The sequence below is a fragment of the Pipistrellus hanaki genome (genome assembly GCF_964339955.1).
Source record: "Pipistrellus hanaki genome assembly, chromosome: 20".
Taxonomy (NCBI): domain Eukaryota; kingdom Metazoa; phylum Chordata; class Mammalia; order Chiroptera; family Vespertilionidae; genus Pipistrellus; species Pipistrellus hanaki.
In genome coordinates, this window is record NC_140522.1 from 6690136 (window position 1) to 6712921 (window position 22786).

General features: G+C 39.8%; 2 protein-coding genes across 5 annotated transcripts in view; one reads left to right on the top strand and one right to left on the bottom strand.

Annotated features, from left to right (window-relative positions):
• The window catches only part of SPATA17 (spermatogenesis associated 17), a 165422-nt gene extending 146992 nt beyond the window's left edge, over window positions 1-18430 (bottom strand). For both annotated transcript variants that reach the window (XR_014793608.1, XM_084868954.1), the window contains exons 1-5: window positions 18325-18430; window positions 14336-14425; window positions 12875-12956; window positions 8337-8387; window positions 4756-4859 (exon numbers count right to left, since the gene is read on the bottom strand). Coding sequence is in view for 1 of the 2 variants with exons in the window: in XM_084868954.1 (XP_084725080.1) it covers window positions 4756-4859; window positions 8337-8387; window positions 12875-12956; window positions 14336-14425; window positions 18325-18392 (395 nt within the window). In the remaining variant the exon portion in view is untranslated. The remainder of the gene's footprint in view (window positions 1-4755; window positions 4860-8336; window positions 8388-12874; window positions 12957-14335; window positions 14426-18324) is intronic.
• Window positions 18431-18667: 237 nt separating this feature from the next.
• The window catches only part of GPATCH2 (G-patch domain containing 2), a 90407-nt gene continuing 86288 nt past the window's right edge, over window positions 18668-22786 (top strand). For 2 of the 3 annotated variants that reach the window (XR_014793607.1, XM_084868899.1), the window contains exon 1: window positions 18681-18850. Coding sequence is in view for 2 of the 3 variants with exons in the window: in XM_084868899.1 (XP_084725025.1) it covers window positions 18795-18850 (56 nt within the window). In the remaining variant the exon portion in view is untranslated. Of the gene's footprint in view, window positions 18851-22786 lie in introns of all 3 variants that reach the window. The other variant, XM_084868900.1, reaches the window with a different exon arrangement.

The following is a 22786-nucleotide window of genomic DNA, read 5'->3' on the forward strand; positions in this document are numbered from 1 at the left end:
TATATATTATCCTATATTTATATATGATACCATATATATTATCCTATATATAACATATATATATTATCCTATATTTCTTCTATAATGCACTTGAAAAGTTGACATTTTGTCCAATTATATGATCAGAATAAAAATTATGTGAACAAGTTTGTGACTAAGTATAATAAATTCCATCAAATTAACAAAACTTTCTAAATCATTTATGTGTGTGCTTGTAAGATGTTTAAACAAAAAAATAAGGTTTTATAATAAAACATGCTATGTAAAAAAAAAATACTCCAAAATAGAATATGTTCTCCAATATGAAGAAATAAATAACTTCTGTGAAGAGCTATCCTTTATTTTAAAAGAGTAAGTTTAACTATTCCTGTAAAGGTCATGTTTTGCAATTGGAATTCATTCTTTAAAAAAAAAAAAAATAGAGATGTAACTTCCTGTCAAGTTATTTCAGTAGGATATGAAGCGAACCCTGGGACCTCACCTCAAACACGTAGAGGGGGAAATTCCTCAAGAAGAAAAGACTCTCCTTTTTCCCTCCATGCCTGGAAACATTCTCGCCACAAGTTCCTGCCGAGGGGCCCTCACACAATGCTTCAGACAAGGTTACTTATGAAACAGCCTGACGTTTAAAAATCACCGGGCTACGCTCCTGCAGCAGAGCAATTTTTTTTCAACATAAGATTAAATTGCAAAATAAATGAATTACTTGGAGTGGCATGGCCCTCATTTTGCCACACTTCTCTTGAAAATTGCTTATTAATATGAAAGAAGGAGTCAGAAAATAGCCCGTTTGCCATCGTGTGCGGTATTGGGGGGCTCCTGCGCCCCACCCCCATGGAGCCGGGCTGGCTGCTATGCTTAGCTCTGCTGGCCAGCGGGTCCGGTGACCTGCCTGGCCTGCACCTCGGGGCTGTTATTAATCGCTGAGTAACCTGGTGGAGCCAAACAAATCTGTTTCCATTGAAAGGATCTCTATCTGTGTCTGGGAGTTGGTTCTGTAGCAAACAAACCTCATTAACTGTGTCCATTTTTGACAAAGAACCAGGAGTGAGAGGGACGGGTGACCTTTCTTTGTCCTTAAGGGACACACTTCAAGGCAGTTGCTTATGAATAAATGAGAATTTTTTACCAGGAAAAAAAAATAACAAGCATATGTGACATAGAACACTGAATAGATTATTCATTTTTCATCTTTACTCTTGCTGTTGTGGTAAAAAGAAATATTTCTTATCATTCCTCTTATAAGTCTTTAAGGTGATTTAAAATAACCAATGAGCTGCCACTGCCAGGATAATTACTCAGATATGCCGTGGAATATAAATACGGTAATTTTCTGAGCAATCACACACACACACACACACACACACACACACACGGCATACCTACAAAGAAGTTTGTGCGTTACAAATGATTTAATGACTATGGAGAGATCTGACCTAAGAAAGAAAAAAAGGCGCAATACAAAGAACACATGCATGAACAGGTAAGACACAGAGAAGTACACAGGACCTGACACAAAATCAAAACTGTAAATGATGAGAAGTAGCACAAACAGTCCATCTTCAGGGGCTAAGGAAGCTTGGGGAGCTCGGCCAGGAAGGCTAAAACCGAGAGATAGGAAAAAGAATGCCAGTGACCAGGATATAAAGCAACAAACAACCCACACAATCCACCCAGAAGGAACTGGCATGCCCCAAAGGCAAATCCAAAAAAACTTGAGAAAGCACTGGAAAAACTAATCCAGGGTCATTTCAAAACACAAAGTAATTAATTTTAAAAATCCACGCAATTGTTGAAAAGACTCAATCTTGCATTTCTCGTTGATTCACTGCCCTCCCTGGGAGTATGCAGAACTATTGAACAGCACAATTCTATTTCTGTCCCGTCATCTCGGTAAAATGAGTCACCATGGGATCTACGTGCTGAGTCACCATGAGATCTATGTGCTGAGTCATCCTGGGATCTACGTGAAGGGGTGGCAGGGCTTTCTGGCCAAGGCTGGACGGACTCTCTCGAGGAGAGGCCAGCGAACTGGGACTCCATGGACTAGACATTTTGAGAATGAAGAAAATGAAAGAGATGATAATGGTCCATGTTATAAAATTACCATACCATGACTTCACTCTGATGGTCCAATTGCTCCATTATTTCATTTGCCTACTTTGCATGGTTTTAAAAAGTAATAAGATTCCATTCAAAAGATCATTCATGAAAACCAATTTTTTCCTCCTTTTTGCTCTTTTGAATAAACTTCCTTGAGGAGAATTCTTTTGTGCAGTATTATTTCTTTTTTTCTTTTTTTTAAAAATATATTTTATTGATTTTGTACAGAGAGGAAGGGACAGAGATAGTTAGAAACATCGATGAGAGAGAATCATCCATCAGCTGCCTCTTGCACACCCCCTACTGGGGATGTGCCTGCAACCAAGGTACATGCCCTTGACCGGAATCGAACCTGGGACCTTTCAGTCCCCAAGCCGATGCTCTATCCATTGAGCCAAACCGGTCTCGGCTGTGCAGTATTATTTCTGAAAAAAAAATGCACGAATTTCACTGTAAAATTATTTTCTATTTACTATTCTGTATAGTTTCTCAAAATGGAAGTAAAAATCCTATATAATAAAAGCCTAATATGCTAAGGCCGCTCAACTGCTTGCTATGAAGTGCACCGACCACCGGGGGGGGGGGGCAGACACTCCAACCGGTAGGTTGGCTTGCTGCTGGGGATCGGGGCCATCTCAGGACTGAGTGAGATGGGCCAGACACACTCTGGAGCCTTCCTGCATCCTTCCATGTCCCCCATCATGCACTGGGGGGTGGGGGGGGGGTCCCTTGATCTGACCTGCACCCTCTTGCAATCTGGGCTGAGAGCCTCCCTTCCTACCCCTGCCCGAGTGCACAGATTTCATGCACCGGGCCTCTAGTTTTATACAACATACATTATGTTGAATAATTGAGGATGACATTGAGCTAAGTACAAGAGGCACAATAACAGCATGTATTCACATTGTGCATTTCTTCAGGAGCTCCAAGCCCTTCCCCAGACATTAATCCATCCTCACAACACTCTCCTGAGGTTGGTAAGGGGCAGGTATTATTAATCAGCCTCCTGTTCTTTGTTCATTTTTTTAAAATATATTTTTATTGACTTCAGAGAGAAAGGGAGAGAGAGAGAAATCAATGATGAGAGAGTATCATCTATCAGCTGCCTCCTGCACACCCCCCCCACTGGGAATCAATCAACCCCCACAACCCAGCCATGTGCCCCGACCGGGAAATCAAACTGTGACCTCCTGGTTCACGGGTGGACGCTCAACCACTGAGCCACACTGGCCGGGCTTCACAGTAGGCTACGGTGCTCTACTGTGTCCTTGAAATCGGGAACGGGGACACGGTCGTATGAAAAAGTGGCCTCGCTGCTGGAGTTCATAAATTCTGTTCGGCTTTGGATGAGTTCAAAGAGCTGCCATGTAAGAAAAGCCTTACAGAGGGAATTTATCTGATTATGGCAGTAATAATTACCCAGCTGTTTATGGCAGATAGAGAAATAATTCATGCAGGCAAGAGGCCGTGGTGGCAATGACACTCCGCATTTAGTAAATATGCAAACTGTTCACTTCTAATTAACCAAGCTCGAGGATGCCCTTATTAAACGTATAAACTAAAAGTGCCTCCCTGACAAGTGATGAATTGTTACATTGCACCAACTCTTGCCGCGGAATTACGGCAGTGAACTTGGGGCTTAACTTCATTAAGAGATCTTGTGGGATAGTTAAATGAGGATGGACAGCATAACAAGGCTCACCTGACAGCCAATGATATGTTAGCGCTTAATGGAACCGCGCCTCTTCCTCTGTCCTGCCGAACTGCTCGGGTTCACCATAGATAAACTGGGAAGTTCGTTGGAGTTCCAACAATAACAGTAAACGGGATATCAGGACGGCCCACTGAGGGAGTCTACCACACAGCCACTCCTTAGGATTCGCACGACTTTCAGGTAAGGACACGGAAGATCTACCGCTCTTTAACTTAAAATTCCTTGTTGAGTGACAATAAATGGTCTTTTTGAGTGGCACTGTAAAATCTTTCAAAAAGTAAATGAATGGCCCTGGCAGATGCTGCTCCAGTGGTTGAGTGTCAACCTGTGAACCAGGAGGTCACGGTTTGATTCCCGGTCAAGGGCTCATGCCTAGGTTGTGGGCTCGATTCCCAATAGGAGGCGTGCAGGAGGCAGCAGATCCATGTTTATCTGGCATCATTGATGTTTCTCTCTCACTCTCCCTCTCCCTTCCTCTCTCTGGAATCAGTAAAAATATACTAAAAAACAAACAAACAAAAAACATAACCTTACAGTACAGTGGCCCATTTCCTTATGCTCCAAGGAATTTTATTTTCTGCTATGAGAGGCAAGCCTTGTTATTGAACATATTTCTCAAAAAACCCTTGAGACTTATCATAGTTAAGGCTTCAGAGGTAACAGGATTTATTGTATAGATAAATTCATTTAAAATAAAACAATTTCATTGAAACTAAGCTATTTTGCATAGAACCAAGGCATAATATAGTCTAATGTACTGTTAGAAATACAGGATATTTAAATATAGTACAATAAGTTTTAAGTTAAATAGAATCACATTCCTATCTTATCAACACCTGTCTGCCTAAGTTATTCCTGAGTTTTAGAAATTATTCCTAATTATGGCTGAGTGACTGGTCTACAATTTTCACTAGTGGAGTAGTGATTATGGTACTCACCTAACAGCATCATTGGTCTCAGATATAGCCCTCAGATATGCCTTAAAACAATAATAATTGAAGCAGTATTTCCGAATCTTATAGCCTCGCCATTGCTTCTGAATCTATTGAAGTGAGTAGAAAAATAAAATATGTTAGTGAACATTTTTAGTGAAATCATTAACAATTCATCAGAATAAAGGTAATGATGGATGATAATACATATAAATTATATCGCAAGTTTTTCCATTAACGTAACAACATGTATAGGTGCCAATGTAGGTTGTAGTCATAGATTGCTTACAAAATATTATAATGACAAAAATGTACTTCTGGAATATAATTTATTTTAAAATATTTATAATTGTTTCACAAATACTAAGTATGAAATTAGCTATGAAAGATGAAATATTTGCTTAACCAATTCCTATTAATTCTATTTCCCAACTGAACAAGTTTTTTGTTTTATATAACCAACTGACTTGAAGACTGTATTTGGTCTTACTGAAATTAATTTTTCTAAAATATGTTTTTATTGATTTCAGAGAAAGGATGGGAGAGGGAGGAGAGAGAGAAACATCAACGATGAGAGTGAATCATTGATCAGCTGCCTCCTACATGCTCCCTTCTGGGGATCAAGTCCATACCCTGGGCATATGTCCTGAAGAGGAATCGAACTGTGACCTCCTAATTCATGGGTTGATGCTTAACCACTGAACCACACTGGCCAGGCTGAAATAACTTTTTTTTAAGTGGGTTTTTTAAATTCAGTGGTATCAGTTCTCTAAACAAAATGTCTTGCATCTTCATCAAACCATTTGAATACTTCTTTAACAATAACAAAAGCGAACATTTATTGAGTTTTTATTTCATGTCCTTCAAAGTAATCAGCAACTTTCAGAAGTGATTGGTATGAAACAATTATTGTCATTGATCAGCTCTGAATAGATAATTTTAAACAGTCATTGCGAGCTCAGCAGATTACAGCTTGTTAACGGGCAACTTCCAAATGACCTCTTAAGCTAGTCAAATCAATGATGCATATTCCTCATTAAGTAACATCAAAACGTAAGTGGGCTTATAAATAACGTTTATTTTAAGCACTAAAACAAATGGCAAAAGCCTGATATATCAAAAGTCATCTACTCATAGGAAAGGTCTACCTCCATTGAGTTTACTTTAATTCCTAAAAATTCTTAGTGACCTTACTGTTATCAAAAGACAGAAAAATAATGTTTTCTCACCTAAAGTGAAAAACGAAGACATGACCCAGCTGGTGTGGCTCAGTGGATGGGCATCAACCTATGAACCCGGAGGTCACTGTTTGATTCCCAGTCAGGGCACATGCCCAGGTTGCAGGCTTGATCCCCAGTAGGGGGCATGCAGGAGACAGCCTATCAATGATTCTCTCTCATCACTGATGATTCTCTCTCCCTCACCTTTCCTCTCTGAAAAAAATAAGAATATATATATATATATATATATATATATATATATATATATATATATATATATTTTTTTTTTTTTTTTTTTTTTTTTTTTTAAAAAGAAGACATGGACAAAAAGTTCACTAATAATGTAGCTAATGCTGATGCTCCAAATGTATATGAGAGCATACAGAAATAGAGCACTTATTCATAATTATACTTTTTTTAATGATTTAGAATGCACAACACTCTGGAAAACTATACAAAGTAATTTTGCTTTCATATTAATACCACATATACTACTGTTAGGAAGCGGACTTCCTAAGCCCAGTGCTTTGGGGGCCTCTGGTGACACCCATGTTTAAGCAACAGCAGAAACGGAGGACCAGCTCTCTACCAGGCCACACAAACATGCACCATTGCCCCTCTAGATGGGACAGGGAGCGAAATGAGCTGGGCAGCTGCATCACCTCCTGCCATTCACCGAAGATACTAAAAGCTGTGCAGAGAGAGCTGGGTGGGGAAATTTGGGGGCCAAACTGAAGAGAGATCTGCTACGAAGTGGCCAAGATGCCGGAGGAGAAGCAGAACCGTAATCTGGAGCAAAGTCAAATCAAAGACCCAAAAGGCAATGGAGTGTCACTCAGAGAAACAGGCCAGGAGCCAAGGGAAAAAGTTACTGAGCAACTGACTGCCTGGCTGGCCTGGCCTGGCGGCAGATCACTGAGGGGTTTTGTGTACACGCCCTGCGGGTTCCGAAGGCAGTGTAGACCAGAACTCAGTGGACCTGTCCGTGTTTGGGGACTTTGCCAGGACTCCAAAGCTCATGAAATCTTCCATCCATACGAGAACTGCACTAGCCAAATATGACCTCCCCACGTTCAGTCTGTCCACCCCACACAGCCCAGGCAGGAGATCAAAACAGCCTGAACATCCCCCACAAGGGCTAACATGACTCCGATGAGGACTGGAGGGGCAGAGACAGAAAGGATTTTAAACAAACGACTTGTTTTACTCCCTGCTTAGAGCAAGCCGGCGGTTGATATATTAAGGGACATCAACACCACCGACTACAAGCCTAGTACTGCAGATACAAAGAAGATCAGATCTGAGGCCCCAAGGTACTTACAGAGGGGAGGGGATGGGGATGGGATGTAAATGAGTAAGGCTAATAAGATGTCACAGGTTCTAGAACAGAAGGTCAAACAAGGACATCAAAAGAGAGAGTGATCAAAAGAAAGAAAAAGAAGAAAAAAAGAGAGAGAGAGAGAGAGAGTGATCAGTTCCACATGGTGGACAGAGAGATACTGGAGACTGTCCCTAAGCGAGGCTCCGAGCACAGGCACCCCTGCAGAGGGAAGCACCTTCCTGCAGGAATATAAATCATCAAAATAACGTTAATCTGCTCGCCAGAGTTCAACTCAGGACTTCCAGCGGGCATCTTACTGTCTTTTTTCACCCTCAATAAAGGATTTCACCCAAAATCCTTTATTACCATAAGTAAGAATGAATAGGTTAATGAAAGAAAATGTAAGAGAATGTAGGTTTTAAGGACATTAATAAAAACCCACTTAAGTAAATTCTCCATTTATAATAGCTTCACAATCAAGCTATGACCATAATGTCTGAGACCAAAAAGAAAACTTTTGCCTTCCCCATTCCCCAATTCTGTGCCAGTTTCAGAATCACCAACTCCAGCTTTCTCTCAGGAAAATAACACGTAACAATGAACACAGAAGTGATAGAAATAAAACTTCTAAGCTGGAAACTGACTTTATTACTGTTAAATCATTTGAGTTATTTCTAATTGATTTGTATTGGGCAGGAATCTTAAATTCCAGAACCACGTTCATCTATTTATCACAATATTCTCTATGACATATGGAAACTAATACATTGCTTCATTAATATTTATGGTCTTTCTCCAGTTATGGCTCAGAGATATTTAACATTCTAAAACATAAGCATTGATAATTACATGTTTTACATTTTACTCTAATTTTTAATACTGCCAGGATTATTTAGTAGAGCTAACTTTTTAACTATGTATTCTTTTCTCTCTTTACCATTAGCATATCAATCAAATTTGCATTATTCTGGTTTGCTCATTTTATTAAAAACGAATTCAAGGCACAATTGACTTTTCATTTGTTTAACAAGTGAAGAAATATTTACCCTGACAGCCATTGCATTGTAGATATTCATCTTCATATCATGATATGCTAACTGTGAATCAAGAAGGAAAAAAAAAGATGGCATATATTTCAGTTACACAAAGACAGTGCAGCCTTTTCTTACATATAAAAGATAAGAATCTTTATACATAATACATAATAAGAGCTCTAGGCTTAGAAAAATGAAATCAAACTTTGTATTGAAGAGATAGGCTTCCTAATACATAATGCAGGCTTAACCAGAAAAATCTATGGTAGTCAAACTAGGCGCTAATGGAGATATATGATCATAAAATGCTCTCCGCTGAGTTTGATAATCAATGGGGCTCTACTGAGAATAGAATAACAAAGCAGAAATATTCACAAGTGCTGGTGACACGTAGCATTGTATGGTTTATTCACTGGGGCTCTCTTAGCCAAAACTCACAGAAACATAAAAGGAATTCATATTTCAAGACGTCTGGTTTAATGAAAAATTCAAAGAAAGGCTGTCTTCAGTCGAAAGCGTTCAAGGATGGGGATGCAGCGATGGAGGAAAATTGTGCCTTCCAACCATCTGTACAAAATGCTATGTACTCAGCTGCCTCCCGAGGAATGCTCGGGAATTCTGTTCCATTTAACATTCATTTTTACCACCATAAAACCATAAATACAATGATATCTCGTTACAGCAAATCCCCTGATACAGGGAAGACTTCCTCAAGTCTTGGCTTCTTTCTGGTAGAGACATTAATAAGCATGTCTCCATTACAGCAAATCCCCATTTGCCACCATAGCTTATTTCAATGAAAACACTGCTTTCAATAACGCTCCCATCTCCATCCCAGCTTTTGATTAAAAATATAAGATGAACCGGGGTCGTGAGAGGGCAATATACAGCAAAGGAATAAAATACACATGTTTTTCCAACACGAAATACAACTAGATCTGTTTTTATTCAATCAAAATCCGTGCGACTAATAGTTCTCTGGAGCCCAGGTAACAGGTGCTGTGTCAGGCAAAATCAGAGACAAGTGCCTTCACTTTTTACATAGGGTCCTGCTCTCCCTCCACCCTCCCTCCCCCAACACATAGGAATTTGTAGGAAAGACTTCTGCTGTAATTAGTATTGTTTGCCTTGATTTGATCCAAAGCAAATTGTCTGTGCTGAGCAGCGCTGGCTTATTCATCAACAGTCGGGCAATTAGGAAACAGTTGGCTGCAATATGTTATTCACAAATGAACACAACGGTGAGACTTCATTCTAAATTCACTGTCTTCGTGCTGAAACCGGTGTGGCTCAGTGGATAGAGCATGGGCCTGAGGACTGAAGGGTCCCAGGTTCGATTCCGGTCAAGGGCATGTACCTTGGTTGTGGGCACGTCCCCAGTAGGGGGTGTGCAAGAGGCAGCTGATGGATGATTCTCTCTCATTGATGTTTCTAACTCTCTATCCCTCTCTCTTCCTCTCTGTAAAAAAATCAATAAAATATATTTAAAAAAATAAAAATAATTAAGTTCACTGTCTTCGTTTTCACAATCAAGGCATAATTCTTGGCATTGGAGGTGAATTCCAAAGAGTTCCTTTAAAATCCTACTTCTTCAATGCATATCCAGGCAGGTATAAACAGTATTTTTATAGAAGAGACACCTATTGGAAATCATATCTTTGAAGACAATTGAGGTTCAGAATGAGACGTTCCTTATTTCTAACACACTGCTGTTCAGGTAGCATCCCTGAGGGTGTGGGAGCTTTGAAGCCACAGACGTGGGTTCAGTTCCTGACGCTGCGTTTAGCTGCCTGTGACTTTGAACTTGTTACTGGCGGTCACCTGGCCATCCCCACACGACGGGACACTCCTTACTTCCTAGAGCTGTTGTGAAGACTGACATGACATAAAGGGGGTTGGGACACAGGGACGGTCATTACGGGAGGGATCACCACTCGTGTTGTGAGAAGCAGGTCCTTCAGCTCTCAATAAGATCCACACTGTCTAAGAGGTTCAATTTTATTCTGAGCGAAGAGGAAAGAGACAACTTTTAAGCCTCGGGATTTGGAATTGTATAGCTCAAGGGTGGAAGAGCACTTTGATTCCAATGTATTGGTCTCAGGTGAACCAGTAATGGATGTTACATTTATTCTCGATTCCCTACAGCACACACACACACACACACACACACACACACACACACACACTATGCACCACACCAGAAAACCTCATGTGAGAACTTTTTGAGTAATATATCCATACAAACTTGACCAGATCAACTGGCTTTCCTTGCCAGCAAGAGTGATACAGAGACAATATTTGTGCTGGAATGATGGCAGTGGACTCTTTAAAAACCATGCATAGCCAAAACCGGTTTGGCTCAGTGGATAGAGCGTCAGCCTTCAGACTGAAGGGTCCCGACGGATTCGATTCCGGTCAAGGGCATATACCTTGGTTGTGGGCACGTCCCCGGTGGGGGGTGTGCAGGAGGCAGCTGATCGATGTTTCTCTCTCATCGATGTTTCTGGCTCTCTATCTCTCTCTCTCTCTCTTCCTCTCTGTAAAAAAATCAATAAAAATATATTTTAAAAAATAAAAAATAAAAATAAAAGTCAAAGATTTGCTCTTTTATAAAAACAAAAAACAAAAATAAAACACCCAAAAACAAACAAAAAACAAACAAAAAAAACATGCACATATGGATACCAGAGCGGATGGGCCTTCATTACTTTCCACAACAGTGTCATCCTCATTTCATAATTTTGAGTGGAATCATTAAGATGATTGATTACCAAATAATCATGAGTATTTGTGGCATATGCTTTGCCTTGTTTGCTGGCAACCGATACCAACCTGGTGATTATCAACAGCTGATTTTTAAAATAACCTGTATTTTTCCAAACCCCCCCAAAACAATTAAAAGTCAATTTCATTCTTTCTCCCAGTTGCTATTGATAGAATCTTTAAAAGCAGGTGAACCAGCCAAAACCGGTTTGGCTCAATGGATAGAGCATCGGCTTGGGGACTGAAGGGACCCGGGTTCGATTCCGGTCAAGGGCATGTACCTTGGTTGCGGGCATATCCCCAGTAGGGGGCGTGCAAGAGGCAGCTGATCGATGACTCTCATCAATGTTTCTAACTCTCTATCTCTTTCCCTTCCTCTGTACAAAATCAATAAAATATATTTAAAAAAATAAAAAACTAAAATAAAATAAAAGCAGGTGAACCAAACTAAATTCATTTCATAATTCGGTGAAAATATATGAATAAAGTTTTAAGTTAATATTAGTAAGTCAGAGTCTTAAACATATTCAGTCTTAGGTGTTTATTTAAAAGGCAAGACCCTGAAGGGAAAAATATATTATCTTTCAGTTTTATGATCTGACATCAAAGGGTGCTGAGTGTTGACTTATTAACATGACTTATTAGGAAGTTCTCTAAAGAAATTTATTATGAAAATTGGACTGAGGATGGTGTTCCAGATGCTCTGGAGATACAGCCAGAGCTCCTTGCAAGATACCACCACATGGAGGTGTCCTAACATCGTCAGCACAAATGCAAAGAGCTCACACCTTTCTTCTTTCCTTCCCTTCCTTCCCTCCCTTCCTTACTTTCCTTCCCCTCCCTTCCCCTCCCTTCCCTTCCCTTCCCCTCCCTTCCCTTCCCCTCCCTTCCCTTCCCTTCCCTTCCCTTCCCTTCCCTTCCCTTCCCTTCCCTTCCCTTCCCTTCCCTTCCCTTCCCTCCCCTCCCCTCCCCTCCCCTCCCCTCCCTTCCCCTCCCTTCCCTTTCCTTCCCTTCCCCTCCCCTCCCTTCCCTTCCCTTCCCTTCCCTTCTCTTCCCTTCCCTTCCCTTCCCTTCCCTTCCCTTCCTTTCCCTTCCCCTTCTTTCCTTTCCCTTCCCTTCCTTCTCCCCCTTCCCTCCCCTCCCCTCTCTTTCCTCCCTCCCTCCTTTCCTTTCTTCCAGAAATATATTTTATATATTTTTTATTGATTTTAGAGAGGAAGAAAGAGAGAGAGAGAGGAACATCAATGATGAGAGAGAATCCTTGATTGACTGCCTCCTGCATGCCCCACACTGGGGATCGAGCCTGAAAATGGGCCATGTGCCCTGACCAGGTATAAAACCATGACCTCCTGGTTCATAGGTCGATGCTCAATCACTAAGCCACACAACCCAGGCTCAATTGATGTTTATTGACTGTGTTATGGGCCAGAGAGTAGTATACATGTTGGTGATCCACAAATGAACAAGCTACAGTGTCTACTCACCATCTAAAAGGTAGAGGAAAATCATCAACAAATAAGTATGTATATACTGTGAAAGGTTCTTTAACAAAAATAAAGCTTCTGGTGTCATTTGGTTGCAAAGAAATTAGTCATCACTTCTCCACGGAAAAATCAGGAATGGCCTCTCAGAAGAGGTCTCGCACTAAAATTTAAATCCAATTTTGTTCATATGTAAATATTTACCACAGATAACTTAAAAATTACCTATAAATCTGACCGAAGTGAATGAGTTATGGCATATTGTATAATTTTAATACAACCATATATAAATTGGGTAATATTTACCTTTATCTTGCGTTGATAACATTTCCTTCCTAAGTAACTTCTCCACCATTTCTGAATAACTGTTGCAACTCTGTGTAAATACCTGAGTGAAAAATATGCTTATGAGTATGCTTTCACTGGAACAAGAATATCTCTTACAACCTGCTTAGAATATACCTTCCTGCAATTCAAAAAATCAAATTCAAAGCCAACTGAATGTGTACTTTCAAACAGTAGAGAGTTTCCATTCTGGGAAAGAATTCATAATTTATAGAAGAGGGGTGAAAAAAGGTATAGATAAAGATTCAGTATTTCTTTGGGGCTGCCGATGAAATAAATTCTTTAAAATTTCAATTATTTTTCAATATTTACTCTCTAAAGTATTCTTTTATTCTAAGACAATAAAACCAGTCATGGTGACATGTTGAGAGATAAGACAGGCACTGTTGCTGTGAATCACTGCAGAATTTAGAAATACTTCTTGAGGTTAGAAAATGGTTCCCCACCCGATTCTTTCCTTATATTACTCAGTCTGTCCAGGTGAATGTTGTGTTTGCTGAATTCAAAAGACTTTTTTTGCTGCCAAGTTTCTCGTTTACTGTGATCAAAGATGAAAACTTCATACTTTAAAGTATATTTTTACTGATTTCAGAGAGGAAGTGAGAGGGAGAGAGAGATAGAAGCATCAATGATGAGCAAGAACCATTGATCTACTAGCTCCTGCACGCCCCCTACTGGGAAACCAGCCTGCAACCCAGGCATGTGTCCTGACCTGGAATCAGAACCATGACTTCCTGGTTCATGAGGCGATGCTCAACCACTGAGCCACACCAGCCAGGCAAAACGTCCCACTTTAATTTGCATGCCTGGTTTCTACTAGGTAATCATTTAAGGACATACACAGTATGATATCCAGCCTTCATTCTGAATTATTACTGATGAGGCATATTCGTCCTTCACCTTATCCAGGAATTTTTATTTTTATTTTTTCAGGATGGAAGGGAAACTGAAGGGAAGTTTGGGCATTGAAGAACAAGTGGACCAGTTAAAGAGCAAGTTCAATCATTTTGCAATAGGAATGGCATCATTCTAGTATCATTTACCAACTTATTGGAAAAAAATAAGCTTTTTTTTTTTTTTTGGTTTGTTTTTCTTCTTTCTTTACCAGTCAATGAATTAATTGCTATTAATATCAGTCATTTGTCATATCCAGTAGAATTTGAAGAAAAGAATTTTGTCAAATAGGTTTACAATATTGAGAATAGCTGCAAGTTGAGAAATGGTCAATATAATTTTCTTTTCTGATATGTAAGAAAAATGACCAAAAAATGTATATCTTTAAAAAGAAGATTATATACCTCATCAGCTACATTACAGTAACATAAAATATTACTTGAAATGAGCATTACATGCATAAGTTACATTTTGCAAGGAGTATATTTTTATGGTGTATCTGAATTTTCCTCGACAAAATCATTATACCTGATATACGTCCGAACTTTACATCCTCGATACCAGCTCTGGATTGTAACTGCTGCATCATTTTCTTTTTTTCTAAATGCATCCACAACACTTAAAAAAAAAAAAAAAAAAGAAACTTTTCATTAGTGACTAATATAATTCTAAAGTAAGTCAGTCAGTTAAACTTAATGTTTAATTTCTTCCAAAATGGTCATGATCAATCAAACATCATTTTAAATAGAAATTAAAAAAGAGGGCAGAGCATCTGTAGTATTTTCAACAATAAAGGTAAATTTAAAAAATACTAGATAGGAAAAAAGCATTTCAGAAAGCATGAGCTATGTTTAAAACATAAACCTTTCTCTGAGGGGCCATGTGTTTTCAACAGTTTTACTTTTTAAAAAATTTTTTTATGCTCACTTACTTTGCAACTAACTAATTTACAAGTGATGTTATAAGAAAATAAAAAAACAAAATAAAGAAAAAAAACATATCAAGCGGGATTAAAATGTCTGCATATTTCAGTCATTGCATCTTTTCTAAGTAAAATAAATCTATCACAGAATGCCAATTTTAGGTAGAATTCTCAGAAAGTCCATTTCAGTTAAAGGAGGCAGGGGAGAGGGCCGTGGGGTTATAAAGAGATAAAGATACAAAATGCAGTCATCAGATCTATTAATTTCCAGCCCAGAGAGGTTCAATGAAGACACACTTCCATTTTCATTTCAGCAATCACTAGCATGCTCCCTTCCTCCCCATTTGATGAAGTGATTTGCTCAGGGCAGCTATGGTGGGCACAGAGGGACTTCCCTCCCAGAATGCTGCTGGGCACATAATTAGCATTTTATGTTTGCTGAATGAATAAAGAATGGCCAGCCATCCATGTCTTGCTTTTAAAAGCAATTCCCTCAAAATTACAGTTTTTGGGAGAGAGGTTATTTTTTTGTTGCCATTACAGGTTATGTTAAATATATAGATTTCATCACGTGTATTCATCGTAATTAGAAGAAAAACAGAATGGAAAGTAAAAAAACACTTGAAACAATACAAATTTTTAGACAATATTATAATGTCGGCTGAGAGAAAGAAAAACAGGATGAGCTGTTAAGCTGTCAGTGACCAGGAGTTGGAGAAATAAGTAGGTGGATGCTAAATAGTTATAGGTAAGAAGGAGAGCTACCCAGAAAGCCTGACAGAAAAGGATCCACAAAAGCAAAGGGAGGAACCAAAATTTGCATCAAAGGCAGTGATCTGGATGTGCAAAAGCGTGCTGCCGACCTGTGTGGCTCAGTAGTCGAGTGATAACCTAGTAACCAGGTTTGATTCTGGGTCAGAAAACATGCTTGGGTTGTGGGCTGGATCCCCAGTGGAGGGCCTGCAAAAGGCAGCCATGTTTCCCGTCTCATTGATGTTTCTCTCTCTCTCTCTCTCTCTCTCTCTCTCTCTCTCTCTCTCTCTCTCTTCTCTTCCCCCAAATCAATAAAGTCATATTTTAAAAAGACAGCAACAGCCGAAACCGGTTTGGCACAGTGGATAGAGCATTGGTTTGCGGACTGAAAGGTCCCGGATTCAATTCCGGTCAAGGGCATGTACCTTGGTTGCGGGCACATCCCCAGCAGTGGGTGTGCAAGAGGCAGCTGATCGATGATTCTCTCTCATCGATGTTTCTAACTCTCTATTCCTCTCCTCTCTCTTCCTCTCTGTAAAAAAATCAATAAAATATATATATATATTAAAAAAAAATAAAATAAAAATAAAAATAAAAATAAAAAGACAACAACAAAGAAGAGCATGAGGAAGAGAAGGAAAGAATAACGTCACTCAGTAAGGCTGATGAGAAGTGAAAGTCTTGATAATAGGATTAAATGATTTCTTATGGTTATTTTACCCACTGTTGCCATTAACGTTTAATATCACAGTAGACCCATTTTCCTTTTTCTTAATGTTCCCTATTAAAATGACTGAGCATAGCTGTCTCTTCTTTTCCACCAATAATAAACACTGACTACCTTTACAAAAGAGGGAGAAAAAGTATGAATAGGTGTATACATACATCTAATATGTCCTTTCAACTTACCCTTTACTTATGATTGTTGTTATGCAAAAGATAAGCAATCAAATTATCTACTTTGAGTTTATGTCTTCTAACATCTCCTGGTAATAGTGCTAACATATAATACATAGTCAAGAGCAAAATTAAATTGCTTCATTTTGGAGTTATAAATAATAATGTATATAAATCCACATACACATATTGTACTATGCTTATTAGAACTATATAACTTAAAGGGAAACATTTAAAAATATCTAGTAGTTCACTTACTGCTAAGTTTTAACTTATGTGCTGAAATTTGACTTCTATATACATTTATCTATTGCTCCCTTTTTAAAAAAATTCTGCTTAAAAATGAAATTTACAGATATTTGGATTACCACTGGGCTGCTGACTACTCATACAATATGTCATGAACTGCTGGACATTTTATGATTAAAATGAAAAATGTGGGTAACACTTTATTTAAATGGTATATTAATTAGTTCCAAATTATGATGAAAATCCTATAGCAGTGAATAAAACATGACATCTACATGAATTTGAAATAAATTTATTATGATCAGTATTATCACAATGAATACTAAATGAATTATTAATGAAGAAAGACCAAAAGTATTAATGGGAATGTAATAAAACATTGAGAAAAAGCTGGAAGTTTCTAGTCAATTCATCATCAACTAGAAATAAGCACTATAACCCTGGATAACACTATATTCTTGTGCATTATCGGGGCCACAAATTAACTGACAATAAATAAAAATGAAAAAATGTGTGGTGAAATATCTGTTAAGTAATATGCAAAAACTATGCATTTTGCACATTAATATTCAGTGCTTACTCTGCATTCTATGTATTAGCTACTAAATGCTAGATTAAAAACCCAGTAGTTTTTCCTTCCTTCTCATTATCATATAACTTGTAACTATTTTAGAAACCAGGAATAAAATTCTAGTACTAGCTGCCCTCTAATTATAAGCTATATTGATGTGTAAAATTATTAGTTTTTGAATATCATTTCACTCTTAGGTCTCAAGGATGTCAACTTCCTTAAAGGTAGACACTATGCCTAATTTATACTTTGTGCTCATATGATCGCCCACATGCCTAGTAAGCACTCTCCTATTAATTAATATACTGATACTGGAAAATCTCTGCTCCTGTTTTGACCAGTTTGCTCTGAGACCCACGATGAATCAGAGCCATGAAAGAGGCATCCCCTTGACATCTGTGTAGGTCAAGTTCAAGTTGGCTTTTCGAATGGAGGCACAAATTCCCAAGTATGGGGGGCACACTAGCTCACCCAGATTGGGGAGCCCATGATGTTATCCCAATCAGGTTCTTTTTTTTTTTATCTTTTTAAAATATATTTTATTGATTTTTCACAGAGAGGAAGAGAGAGGGATAGTGAGTTAGAAACATCGATGAGAGAGAAACATCGATCAGCTGCCTTCTGCACACCCCCCACTGGGGATGTGCCGGCAACCAAGGTACATGCCCTTGACCGGAATGGAACCTGGGACCCCTCAGTCCACAGGCCGACGCTCTATCCACTGAGCCACACAGATTTTGGCCCCCATCAGGTTCTTAAGCCGCTTTTCATCAAACTGCAGAGTGATGATGTCAAAAACCCCTTTTACAATTTCATGGACGCCTGGCTTTTCCTTACATGAATACTAAATGAATTATTAATGATGAAAGACCAAAAGTATTAATGGGAATGTAATAAAACATTCTCAAGCTGCTATCTACGCCCCCCTCCACTCCCTAAGGGTAACCCCGTGTAGGGTGATACTACTTTCTAAACTTGTGATGATGATGTTCGCAGCCAAGGAATGAAGAAGGGCAGGTGTCTATTTCTCGAAGGAGGAAACGTGTGGTTAGGAAACCTCTGCTGAGACCCGGCTGCCTGCAGACCCAGCCGGCGCTGGGCGGCCCCGGGTGGCGGCGGGCTCACCTGTTTCTGAAGTAGAACTGATGTGCCAGGAGGGCGGCCCGCTGCTGCAGCTGGGCCAGCCTGGCCATCGCCTCCGGCGTCTGCCTTCCCGCTGGTGATGCTCTCGGTCTCCAAGGCAACCGGACCAAACCATTCGGCAGATTCCGGGGGGGGTGTCCAATGTTGGTTGACTCCACTTTTTGCCACCCTGCTTGCTTCTAAAACATTAGAAAAAAAAACAATATACTTTTAGTAGGAGCGAAATTTACTTTGGTGGCCTCTGTGAGGAAAATCAGGAGGTCAGAAGTGAGGCAGTGTGTGTGGGGGGGAGAGGACGGGTGGTTGCTCCCGACTTCCGGTTTCCGCCTCCATGGGGTTTCCCGGACGCTACGCTCAAAATGCTCAAGCGCTCGGTGCCGGTCGCTGGGGTGGCGCTGATTGGAGTCAGTCCTCGGGCCTGAGCCTCGAGGCTAGGCTCCTGGGTGTCGTTAATGTTCGGGGCCGCCGGGCGCCCACCGATCGGAGCTGCAGCCGCCGGGAACCGCTGGTGAGGCTGGTGGCCCTGGGAGGGGGGATGCGACACAGGTCGGGGTTCTGGCCCGAGGCCGCCCGACCTGGCGGGGGGAGTGGTGGCGGGCGGCCCGGAGGCAGGCCTGGCTCCCACGCGTGCCGGGGTGCACGCGATCGGAGGGTGTGTGTGTGTGTGTGGTGGTGGTGGGGGGGGGGGGATCGGTGACGGGAGGCGGTGAACGCCGGCTGATGGCTTGTCTGACACGCCGCGGCATTTTAGGGGCAAAGCTTTCTGTACTCCTGGGGCAGGCAGTTCACTTCCCAGGGATGTGTTGACAGGATCAGGGGCGGGAAGCTTGGATCCGGATCCAGGCCTAATGCCCGCATTTACCTTTTAAAATGGGCTAGGTCATATCAGATCAAATTCCAGAGATCTAGAGGTTCTGGAAGTTTGATAGAGGAAGCGACCTCACTCTCCCGCCCACCCTAGCCACCCACCCAGGCCCCAACCCACCCAGGCCCCTACCCTACCCACCCATCCAGGTCCCACCGTTTTTGTTTTTTTTTTTGGAGTAGGAGTAACTGTTTCCTGTCCTTCCAACATCCCATTCTAGTTCAAATGAGATAGGTAAGGGAGTTCCCTAAGGACATGTAAGTAAATGCCAGGATGAAGTCTGGGGCTTGTCCACCCTCAACCCTTGTCACTTTAGAACGATCTATTACTTTGTCTCATTAGAGTGCTTCCTCTGCGCCCTTATGACTGACAGCCCTGTGGTAAGATTATTACTGGGACTGGCATGGAATACTGGAGTGACTTGTCTACACTTCCATACACTTTTCAGTCCTAGAGCTGGGGGCTGGGTGACCGATTTCCAGTTGAAAACCCCAATGCCTGTTCCTATTTTCTCCCACCATCTTTTCCTCCAAGCATACCCAAGGCAAGCAGTGAAACAAACAAGCACATTTCCCACTGACAGTGAATTCTCAAGCACCAAGAGTTGAACAACAGGTGAAAAGTGGCCAAAAAAAAAAAAAAGTATGTCCATTCCTAGATTAGACAATGAACCAGAACACAGGGAATCCCGGTTCTTTCTCATCCGAGAAGATAAAAGAATATCTTGTTTGGAAAGAGATCAGATCATCCTGTGGCTCATTTTATAATGAATATAGATTGTTTATGCTCCTTTGAAATTCTCATATTTTCCATTCTGAAAAGCAGGGAGCACATTTTTTTTTTTTTCCCCAATGGTGATGTGATTTAGCTTAGAGTAAAACTTATATTTCTTAAGTGTTTAGTATTTCTTGTTTTGGCAATGGATATACTGTGTAACCACCACACTGAACAAGATTAAGGTGACCAGACGTCCCGCTTTTGGCGGGACAGTCCCGATCTTGAACAATTTGTCCCGAGTCCTGCGGCGTTTTAGAAAAGTCCCGATTTTTGGAAAGCAGGACGTCTGCTCACCTTAAACAAGATATAAGACTCTTCCATCACCTGGAATCACATCTCCAGGGTATTTTTATTACTGTTTCGCTAATCAAGCTCTTTGTTAAGGAAGGGAGACAAAAGGTGCTGTGTAGACTGGTCTGCTGGTGCTGTCTTGATACTGACTTGTGGGACATGTGACTATTTAATTTAAAAATGTGACTCTTTCAACTCCTTCCTCTCCCACCTTCTACCGAAATCCTGGTTAGGCACCTCTTTATAATACAGTTCTCTCTCTCTCTCTCTCTCTCTCTTTTTTTTTTTTAATATATTTTATTGATTTTTTACAGAGAGGAAGGGAGAGAGATAACTAGAAACATCGATGAGAGAGTAACATCAACCAGCTGCCTCTTGCACACCCCCTACCAGGGATGTGCCCGCAACCAAGGTACATGCCCTTGACCGGAATCGAACCCAGGACCTTTCAGTCCGCAGACTAACTCTCTACCACTGAGCCAAACCGGTTTCGGCTATAATACAGTTCTCTTTTAAAGATCCTACCCTGTTTTCATTTGGCAGCATACGATTCACCCTTAAGACACCGGAGTATAAAATAGTGCCAAGCACTTAATCAGTGTTTTTGAATGAAATTCTGGAAATCGTGCTTGATTTGGCAGAGTGAATGTGTTCCAGACAACTGGAACCTTTGCTTTCTAGTTTATCTGCACAGCCACCCTGTCATTCATCATTTTTACTGGATTTTTTTAAGTAACGTGCCCAAGTGTCATTTGTAGTATGATTTCAGTATATTTACAAAAATTCTTAAACAGTGCACGTATACTACCTATTAATGTACAGTGCCTTAAGGAATAATGTACAATATCTTAAGGAATATGTGAACTGGAAAGAATATGTCTGTATTTGTTAACTCTCATCTTGACTACTGCTTTTAGGCACCAATTGGGTAATTTATCTCGTTGTTAACAATTTGCAAAGTAGAACTAATACTATATTCTATAATATAGATGCCTAAGGAAGGAAAGTTTTATACAATAAAGATCCTGTGACTTTTTATGTGTCGGGAAAGGAATATATACATTTTGTTCAAGTAAATCTTATAAGTGATTCATATTACGTTTTTATAAAAAAATGTTATAATAGTTGAGTGTCTACTATTTCCTGCCTCAGCACTCACATACAATTTTGAAATTAGGATCCGAAATATATCTAAATTGGTTCATCTAACGTTAACTTTTTAAATTTTGATTCATTTGGTGGACAAATAACATTTAGTATTTAGATACACTTTTCTTTATTTTTACATTATTAATAATTTATACTTGAAGTCAATTTCTGGGCTTTTGGCGGAAGTATATTTAAAGATTGACCTAAACAAATTTTAAAAATTAAGTCCTTGATAATTAGCATACTGAACAATGTCTATTTAACTTTGTGGCTTTGCTTTTAGAAAAACATTGAACTGTTGATTTGGGACCTTTGTTTCTATAGTTTCATTTCTATTTGGTATTTTTATTATATCAATATTTTTAGGTCTGGAAAACTACATAGTGAAATATGTTCATTTTTAAATAACTCTTTTTTATTGTCTTTAATTTCATGTTGTCAGGTGTGTTTGAGTTAAGTTTCTGTTTCAACAATTAGAAATCAAAGCAATGGCTGGTATGATTTAGGCATAAGACTCATTTAGGCATAGCTTCTTAACATTCATATTTATGGAAACCTTTTAACCATCTTCAATAGTATGCCCTTACCTGACTCACTTATTAACTATCCACTTAGAGTATGTTGTTAATATGGCAGAAGTTTGGAAACCTGGATTGCTAAATTTTTAGTCAAGTCATCTTTTTCCTTGGCTGCTTGCTCACTTATTTAGTCATTCATCAGTTTGCTTACACAACAGTTTTGTTTTGTTTTTCACATCTATGGTTTGTCACGCATCTGTGATTTGTCAAGCATTGTGCATGCGTTGCTCATACATGGCAGGCCCAGTTGGGTCACAAGGTGTTTGTTTTTAGTGCTCATTAAAATGAAAAGACAAAGTTGAAAGTTATCGGGGATTTGCGAGTGTCTAAAATTATAGACTACAGAGAGTCTATAAAGCTGGAGTCAGCAAAGCATGGCCTGCCTTCACCCGGTTTGTAAATAAATTTAATCAAGAGCACAGCCACACCCATTCGCTCATGGATGGCCTGAGGTATTTTTCCTCTTACGATGGTGAAGGTTGATATTTTTGACCCACTAACCTGCAGGGCTTACAAGGTTTACCATCTGGCCCTTTACAGAAAAGTGTGCTTACCCCTGCTATAGACTGTAGAATTGTATAATCTACAATTAGAATACTTTGATCCCTAAGGACTTCTAAAACACTGTAAGACACTTCCATCTGATATCCTCTCCAGGGTACCTTTCTTAAAATGTTTCACTCTGCAATACCTTGTTAAGGAAGAGAGACAAAATGTGCTCTGAAGACCGGTCTGCTCTTGCTATGTTCATACTGACTTGTGGGACAGATGACTGATTTAGAAA